General features: G+C 41.3%; 1 protein-coding gene across 1 annotated transcript; it reads right to left on the minus strand.

Moving 5' to 3' along the window:
• Positions 1–293: 293 nt before the first annotated feature.
• LOC127582669 (perilipin-2-like) lies at positions 294–9682 on the minus strand. The gene is given in 9 exon segments (XM_052038186.1): positions 294–1656; positions 2249–2389; positions 3746–3933; positions 5258–5504; positions 5915–6022; positions 6024–6061; positions 6582–6777; positions 9244–9335; positions 9599–9682. Coding segments are annotated over 8 exon segments (1365 nt in total). The 5' UTR covers positions 9316–9335; positions 9599–9682; the 3' UTR covers positions 294–1281.
• Between the last annotated feature and the right edge of the window lie 240 nt (positions 9683–9922).

Consider the following 9922-nt stretch of genomic DNA (forward strand, 5'->3'; position numbering starts at 1 on the left):
TGGAGGAAACAAAACAGCTATAAGGATTTTCAAAAATATTTGATTTAGTGGTTTCTGCAGTTTAACTGATTTAGGCTTTGGAGATGTATTTATGAAGGTAATGCATTTATGAAGGTAATGCATTTTCAAGATGAAGCTGCATGCGAGTGAAAGGAGTTGATCAGTACCTTATTTACATCACTCTAAAACATTTGTATACTTGAGTGCACCTACCTCAATGCACAGACCAATACAAGCATTTCAGGAATCTCACAGCACAAAATAATTTTTTGTTTAAAAACAAACCAAGGAGGTCCAATTATAATCTTTATTGACAATTGACCAATACTATTAGTTCCATTTACATATGTCTCAACATTTGGCACACTACCCATTGTGAAATTAAAAACAGCCCAAATTCTGCTGTATTGTTGGAGAAAAGAAAGATGTTTGGATAACTGTAAGTGAAAGTGTGAAGTGCTGGTGAAATTCTTCAGTATCCAGGTGTCATGTAGGTTATTTTACTTATTCCAAACAATTTAAGCCTCCATTCTGTTTTGCATCCTTTCAACAAAGACTAGATCCTAGTTCAAAGCAAGGAATACTAAGACTAGTTTAAATTTTAACAAAAATATCTCCACCCATGCACCATGCTCATGTGTAGATTAACAAAGCCCAAACATCCAAGTTGTTCTTGCTGCTGCCCTTGAAAGTCAATGTTTTTATTGGCTCATTCTCACTTATCTAGCTGAGTAAAATCAGGCATTACAAAGATAAAGAATGATGCATGTTGCAAGAGGAATTTCCCAAATTGTAATGGCAAATTCAGTAGGTCTATATTGCAGCATTAGTGCAATGAAATAACAGTGCTAGGAATACTCAGGCAAGATAACGTGGAGAAAGTTGATATCATTTGCCCGAAGAGTCAAGTTCCAATTCTATCTATAGCTTGAAGGACAGGATTAAGTATTAATTTTCCATATGACCTGTTGGGCATTTCTCATTTATTGCAGGTTTCACTCATCTGCAATATTTTGCTTTATATTAGTGTATCCAGAATGGTTTGGACGGATTTAGTCTTGTGTGGGAAGAATAGTCAGAAATTAAAATTCACGTTATTGATAGGAATCTGCAGTTAGATTGTTGAGACCAAGTAGTTTGGAGGAATGTTGTACAAAAACCTATGAACTAGAAATACAAATTTAGTCAAATAGTAAGGTCAAAGTTTAAATACCAAAATTAACAAAGTTTAACATAGGGCAAGCTATCTTTCCAACAAGTAGAACTCCAAGACAGGTTATGTTACTCTTTAACTTCATCCATTGCAATCATCTCCTCTGATGGTGACTGAGGTTTCTCCGTCAGCTGTGGGGCAAAAGGACCAACCATCCAGTTAAGGGGAGTGTTGTGAAGCACATAGTCCATCACCCCATCCATGGACTCCCGAATCTTCACCATTTGCTCCCGGCTTTGAGCCAACAGCTGCCCAGAGAGATCCCCAAAGGAACTGGCAGAGGAGAATGAGGTGTGGATGGTTTCTGCTGTATTGCGGATCTGTTGTACTTTATCTTGAATGTGTTGAGGGAGACCGTGAACATTTGAAACCAAGGTCAGGCAGGTAGTCTGTAGTTGCTGAGTGAGACCACGGGTCATGGTTAGCATTCGGGATTCGAGTTGCTGCAATAAAAGACACCAAAGGTTCTTAAACTTTGAGTAAATCCTCAAAGGCAACTTGAAACAAATTCTGCCAAAGCCATGCTCTGGTGTCTAGCCAGGTAATATTTTTATGCATGAATCAGTCACTAGACCATGTTGGAGGTCTAGACACCACACAACTCTCAGAGCCAGGAGTTGGGGGCGGCACCTGAAATCAAAACCACTTAACATTTACGGCATCTTATTAATGCAAGTGACAAATTCTAGAAGAAACTAAAACTTTGCAACGGCAGATATTTTCAAATGTCCAATAAGCAATTCAATGAAGTTAGGTTGGCTGCATACACCACCAGTACATGTAGTCTACTTAAGAAGTGAAGGGAGTAAATTAGCAATCACTGGCTTTATTGCAGTTATCTGGACCATTCCATGAGAATTAGAGTATAATGTCAAAAGCTATGGAGAGGGGAATTTATCTGAGAACTTAAATGGTATTCAGCAACCTGGGTTGGTTTACTCACTTGGATATTTTGTTTAAACACAAAAAAGGTACACAGAGTCTCCACTCCTTACTGTACTCCTGTAGCTTTCAGGGTAGTTCACATTTTCTTACCTCTGGTTTCTGAGCACTTTGTTCTGCCGCTTGAGCTTCTGGCTGATTTTTCACCCAATCATCCCAGGCCTGATGCAGTTTCTCCTGAACACCATGGAGCTTCTGATTTGCTGAATCCACCCCTTTCTTTGCCAATTCAATCTACAAATAAACCTGGTTAGAACAGACTGAAAGAATGATTTCCACCACCCCTTCCCCAAAAGCAAGGGACTGTGGCTTAGTTTTATTAGACTGAAGACCTGCAGAGTTCTTGAGTTACAAATGCATTTATATTACTCAGTGAAGAGATGGAGCTAGGATATTCATAGCAAGTTAAAATATTCCCATTAGAGTGCCAATTTATTGAGTACCAAGGAAGAAACCAAAAATTTCAATTACTTGCATTTGGGCAGTAAGTTTGAAATCTTCACTAACCTTCTCACAGAAGATCTTGCACCCCTTCAAATTTTAACCTGCATTATTCTAGGTTAAGGTGGTTCGACCACTCTCACAATAGTGGTCCTTGGTTGCATTAGACTGCCCTGCTAGAAATGTTTCACAAACTTGCCCCAAAGTGTTCTTGGATATACTAACAAACACCAATGATTTGACCAAAGCAGTGGCCTGCTTTGGGATGAAAGTTAAAACCAGACCTTGGCCAATCCAAGCCACCCATTGGCTCAGCTGCAGTGGCTCCACCTCTGGACTGAGATGCAACATCAGCCCTTAGACTTGGCTCACTTCCTTCAGATTAGCTCATCAGACAGTCTCCACTGAACCATGCAGTTTTGCTTTAAACTGGTCCTGTCACTTCCATACCTGAATGTCTGAGCAGCCAGACTACATTAGTCTGTGTTAGATGTAGGATTTGAAGTGTCAATGGAGCTACTACGCAGCACTTTCCTCAAGATGCCTCATCGGAAAAGACAAATGCTTGGTTGAGGCAAGAGCGTTAACATGGGGCTAACTTGAGGCAAAAAGTTGCAAACTGAAGCAATCAAAGTTGGTGAGGAAGGCGTGGGGGGGGGGGGGGGGGGGGGGGGGGTTGGAATGATGGATGGTGCGAGACCAGAAAGGAGGTTTCATGAAGCCTGAAATCTCATTCCCAGATATTCCCCACACAAAAAAACCTTACAAGGGCATTTTTCTCTGGTTCAGAGATAAAGCAGCATCTTAATTTGCAAGGTCAGCAGAAACCCTTGTCAACTGTGACAGAGCAAGGACCTTGTCACAAGTGTCCAAGTCCTTTCCAACTGCCAACATTAGAGAGGGGGCAGGCAGTAGGTGTGGATACAGCACCTGATAAAGGGTCAATTTCAAATATCCACCTGGTGAAGCACAAACAAGACCAGCGTTACACAGAAGACCCGTGAATGGTCTTGCAGAGAGCTGCCTTGTGCTCAATGGACCAAAGGGTGTCCTGGCTGCAACCTCCCACTTGACAAGTCTGATTTAGAATGAATAGCACACCACTTTGTGGAAGCAAAGAAGGAATGGAAAACAGATTACTTTTCTTACCAGATCCATTGTGTTGTGAAGCTGGGAGATTATTTCTTGGCTGCTTTGCCTGACTTTCTGCATCTTAGCAGTTGAATGCTGGTATGCTCGGTGACGAACTTTTGAAGACAAAGACCCCAAACGCACATAGTAACTTTGCTCTTGTACTGGGGCCACCTCAAAACCTTCTGTAGATGTGGCCAACTTTGCTGAAATACAATGAAGGTTTACATACAAAGGATTATTTTACATTCATGTACATTGGACATTCAACTGTGACCAGTTTAATGTTATAGTTGAAACTGCAGTTTACTTTTAAAGTTTAGTTTCCAGTTGAAGGTAGATCATAGAAGGCAATCACTGAAACTATTTAACTGTTTTCTTTCAAACTTGGAGTCTTGTGATCCCATCCAAAATTACATGTCAAGTCCCAGGCAACAATAAGCAGTCTGGTGTTGGAATGGAATTTCTGGTAGAGTCAGTTGGTAGCAGTGTTGAATACTCTAGTGAAACATCAAAGCTATTTCAGAACACTGTCGATGAGGGTAGCGCAGTCAACGTGGCCAACTTAGACTTCAAGGTTTTTTAAGAAAACGGAGTCCTAACATGGGAAACTGGTTCAGCAAGTTACAGTCCATTAGATTCAAGGAACGCAAGTAAAACTGGATCCAAAATTGGCCTGGTTATAGGAAGGAGGTCGTTTTTGTGATTGGAAGCCTGTGGACCAGTGGAGTATTGCAGGGAACAGTGCTGGGGCCACTTACCATTTGTTGTGTATATTTGGATGCGAATATAGGAGGCATATTAGTAACCTTGCCAAATGACAAAAATTGGTATTGTTGATAGCAAGGTTAGTTGTAGACCACATGACATTGATCAGTTGATAAGGTGGGCAGAGGAATGGCATTTAAATCCTGACAAGTGAAGCAATGCTCTTTGAGAATTATCAAGGGTAGGGCATATACAATAAATGTGAAGGCTCCAAGGAGCATTGAGGAACAGAGGGAACTTGGTGTACATGTTCAAGGAACCCTGAAGGTCACATTCAAGATACTCATTTTCATTAGCCAGGGCACAATATAGCAGGTATGGTACAACTTTCCAAAACATTGGTTAGGCCACGGTAGGAGCACTGTGCAGTTGTGGTCAGCACACTATAGAAAGGGCGTGATTGCACTGGAGAGTGTGCAAAGCAGATTCACCAGGATGTGGGATGGAGAGGGACTGGATAGGTAGAGTTGGTTTTCCTTCAGACAGATGGGGCAGAGAGGTTTACAGAACTGAGTATACATGGGTACTTGATGGTCAAAGGGCCCATTTCTGTTCTGTCTGACTCAACCAAAAATAATACAGGTTACCACACCCAAGAAAAGCCACAAAATTGAATCAAAGAATGGAATCTGAGAACTTGAAGTCAGGGGGTATGCAAGCTAAAGACTGAAAATGCAGAGTGATTAGTCTGTGCAGGATCCAACCTTACTGCCCAATGTACAGAAGGCAAAGTAGACAAGGCCAGCAAGCAACATTTCTTACCCAGCTCTTCTTCAGTCAGAGGAAGATAATGATCAACCATCTCCTCTGATTTATTGAGTGCGTTGTCCACACCAGTGGCCACCATCTGGCCAACTTTGGATGTCATGACAGTGTTTACTCCTCCAGCTACCACATTTCTGGTCTTTTCAATGCTATTATGCACAGCTCCCTTGGCCATGTCAACGACACCAGTCACAGTGTTGGAGACTGCATCTTTAGCTCCTGTAATAGTGGATGAAACAAGCTCCTTGGTATCCGCAACTACCTGCAAAGAGAGGACAATTCAGAACCCAACAATGACACCTGAATTTCTCTGAAATTTCTGTCTGCAACCGAATTTCTGGTTCTCACTGGGAAGCTAGCCAATCCATAGAATATTTCCCAAACTGTGCTCAGTAACAACTGATGAGTTGATTGATTTATGCCATTAGCAACATATGCAACCCAAATCTTTAAAATTCAGCCGGTTAGGCCTTCATACTTTTGGACTGAATAATAATTTTGAAAGTCAATACATTTCCATTAAGGTAATTCCTGTAAACTACATGAATTAAGTTGAAAGACAAAGTCTTTAATATACTTTAACACTGACAGGTTAGATATAGAACTCAGCTCTCAAATCCAATTCTTGCAAGTTAAGACTTCATTAGTTAGTACATGGCTCCCAAGGCTACCGTGTGCATTCTTCTGAAGCCCGTGCTGGGTAGGACTTTCCTTACCTGGGGTGTGGGACTGTTGACGGATCGGAAGCTTCTCTTCCAGTTTTATCCAAGCCCATACAGGCATATTCATTAGCCACTGCAACTAAAAAAAACAGTATAATACTGTACTAACAAATGTAATAAACCCAATCATCCATTATTACAGCAACCCCATCTTGTTTGCTTTGGCACACTTACAGGTAACATTTGCACTTCATATTCAGGTACAGTTACCATGACAAGCAGTCAAATTGCCAAATGAACAATAGAACTACTGATCTTACTACTAAAAGGTGCATATCAAGCAGTGATCTAAAAAGTGCATTTGAGCTTACCAAAAATCTCCAGAATCAAAGGGTGCATTTATATAGTAATGAATATACAGGTTATGGTCTGCACTTTGCATGGTCGCCCATATTAACAACTACTCCACTAAGACTGGATAGAAAAACTGAAATTACTTCAGGTCTTGCAACTTCCTCACTGAGTGTGGCCAAATGGCAGTCACAAATGGAGCTCAATCACAATCGGCTCTTGATGTGCTGTCACCATGAGTCAGATAAACATCAAGTCTTATATCCAAATGCAACCAATTTCATGTTTCTACTAGACATGAATCTTACTTTGGGGTTCCAGCTTGTTCATAATGGGTTTGGCACCACTGGCAGCCACAGCAGAGATGGCCTTCACTCCCTGCTCAGCAACATCACAGACTGTTTTGACATATGGGTGGTTCTCCTTGGTGTTGTTGTATGCAGCTGACACCATATCATAGGCAGAACTCACAAGAGGCAGGTTAGTGACCCTGTTCACCACATTCTGAAACACAAGATCATGACATTTATTCCATTGACAAGCCTAAAACAAGTTCTACAGAGATTTGCCACCTCACATCTCATGTTAACAGCAAATCAAAGCAACAGCAGGCTATTCAGGCCCTTGTGCTACCATCCATCACGGTGGATCTTTTACTTCGGCACCATTCCCATATCCAGACCAGAAGCAAAACAATTTTGAATACACAGTCACCAAACCTCAGAGCCCTCTTGGGTAGGGAATGCTACAGATTCAATACCCTTTATATTCCTGAATGACCAACCTCTGTGACCTCTGGTTCTAGATACCACAACCGGAGGAATCACTGTTGTCATCCCAAAAAAAAGGCTGATACATTTAAGCAATATCACCTCAATCTAAACTTCACAGCATGGGCCCGGTCTGCTCCTGTAGGAGAACCTCCACACCCACATTGGGGAATTAACTGGTGAACCTTTGTTACAAACCCTCCACCCAATTATATCCTTCAAGAGAGAGACTGGACCATATTCCAACTGCCATGTCTTTGCCACATCCCAAAGCCTCCACATCCCAACCACAGACACCTAGCTTGTTACCAGCTAACTTGCATGTCCCCTTGTGAACAGCTGTGGCTCCAACACCAATCCTTGCAGTACTAAAGCAGCTACTCACAGCAAGTGTGACTCCATTTGTTCCTACCATTGTTCCCAGTCCTCAATCCACATTAGTCTAACAGGCCAACTTTCTCTCCTTTCCAACCTCACAAAAACTTATGCAAATAACCTCTGTGGCACCCAAATGTTTCCTGAAAATCCAAATACATCATATCCACTGGTTTCCTTCTATTCTACTAGTTACAACCTCAACACCAAGATTTCCAAAACACTTTCCTTCCATTAATGCATGCCAACACAAATCCCACCATGTACCCTTTCCTTAGAAGCTAGGGTTTTTCTCCCACTTACACCAAGTTAACTGGTCTGTAGATACCTTCTGTATTTTTAATACAATATGGAGTTTTTACAATCCATCTTAATAGCAAGATCTTTCAAAATATTCAGATGCAAGTCAGGTCCATTAAACTTCTCCAACACTAATTTTCCATCAGTCCTCACTCTAGATCAGTTACTCTCCCTTCCTGCTGGCATTTGAGGGAGTAGCATGTAGAGGTTTAAAGCAAAGACAGACTGCATCTGGTTTGCAAATTCCATAGCTCTACAGATATACTGATAACCTGGCACATTTTCAACATGGTGCTGGACTTGCAGAGTTTCTGGATGTTCTTCTGACAATTTTTAAATTCACTTTAATTGTTATACGGTTATGATACATTTCATAGGGGTCCTGGTGAATCCAGAAGGGAGCATAAACATTTCCTGGCAAGCCAGATTTCAAACCATCAGATTTTCCCCCAATGAGGATTATTGGAGTTTTACTGCAATAGTAAAAAAAAATTCCCAGTATTTTTGGCACACTGAACCATCCAATTAATTTCACTCCACAGCTCTGCAAAAAAAATACCCGCAAGCCATGTTTCCCTAGTTACTCTTCCATTCTATTTCATAGAGCAGTAAACCTTGTTCACTTCCAGTTTCTAATCTTTCCTTAACCCAAAGCCATCTGGTATTCTCCAAGGCTCAGCATCTGACATTAGCCGAGACACAACAATGAGATTAGTTTCCATTCAAAACACTATTGCAGGGCATGCAACCACTTTAACTACATAATTACCTCTGAACAGATGCAACATAAACTTCAAAGACTAAATGTTTAAAGAACACAAGTGTCCAAGGCCAGCCCAGCTTGAACCCAAGATAAAAGGGTTTAGATTACCCACAAGATTCCATGCAGGATATTTATTTTATCCAGAAGCAAACTGTCTCAACAATTCCCTCATGCAACTACAGACATATCATCACCTCCAGCAGAACGGCCCCTAAATCCTCAGTGTGCTCTGTAAGTGGTGGGAGAGCTTTCAGATGGATTTTTTAATCTCAATGCTCAAATGACAGTAGCCATTTTGAAGAATTACAATACGGATTTAAACCATATTAAAATGCAATTTTAACAAGGTAGAGCAAGATATAAAAACCAACAGGATTTTTAAAAAATCACTAAATAGTAAGGAAAGATGCTATTAAAGAATTGATTAAATAGAAAGATAAGAATGTCAAGTCAAAAAGTTAACAAGTTTTTCCAATCATTACATTGTAATCTACACGAATTTTGCAACGTCTGTCAAGGCAGTGACAATTACAGGCAAATTGCAAAAGTAGGTCAAAAGTCGCAACACAAATGGATTGAGTCAGAGAGCAACAATTCCCAGCAGAACCGAAAGCAGTCCCTGAACTGTTGACCCTGTTGAACTCGTGCTAAAATCATCGTCGTCTTGCACAAGGGCGGGGTGGAAGATTGCACAGGACACCGCTCACAGTGCAGTGCTCGCAATTTGGCCGGGTTGAGAGACGAGGATTAGTTAAGGGGTACCTGCTGCTCCCCACCGTCCTGGTGCTCGCCATTACGGGCAGTTTCAACGTTTCCAACCACTTCTGACGCCATAGCAGAAAAGTCTTCCGAATCTAATGGACAGAAACTAGAATCAAATCATGCAGTTCAAATCTTTCCACCGACCCAGAATTACAACAACGCTCACAAGGAAAGAAAGTTTATTAACTCGGGAGTTAAGAATTCCACGGAAGTATGGAGGATTTTAAGATAAAATACTCCAAAAATTACGATTCGTGTAACCTTAAAAAGTTACTTTAAACCTTATCGAACAAAGGCGAACCTGTAACTTACAAGCGAAATTAACTGGAAATTGACAAGCGGCCCCTATACTTACCAACCTGTCTCAAAGACACGCGCACTATCCTTTGTACCCTCCAGACTGAAGTTCCTGGTCCGGGGGGGCAATGGATCTAAAAACCCTCTGATGACGTTATCCGGGTGGGGCCCACTAAGTGATTGACAGTGGATATGACCAATCAACTTTGAAAGAGGGAAACCGAAAGAAGTATTAACCAATCAGAACACTACTAGTCACTCACTGAGAGGAGTTAGCCTGAAAGAGTTTCATGGGCTACGAAAGAGCGGAGCAAGAGACTCAGCTCATAGCAAATACGCAGTCACAAGATGCAGATTGGAAGGCCATTTGACTCATTCATCC

This window comes from Pristis pectinata, chromosome 24 (genome assembly GCF_009764475.1).
Source record: "Pristis pectinata isolate sPriPec2 chromosome 24, sPriPec2.1.pri, whole genome shotgun sequence".
Lineage (NCBI taxonomy): Eukaryota > Metazoa > Chordata > Chondrichthyes > Rhinopristiformes > Pristidae > Pristis > Pristis pectinata.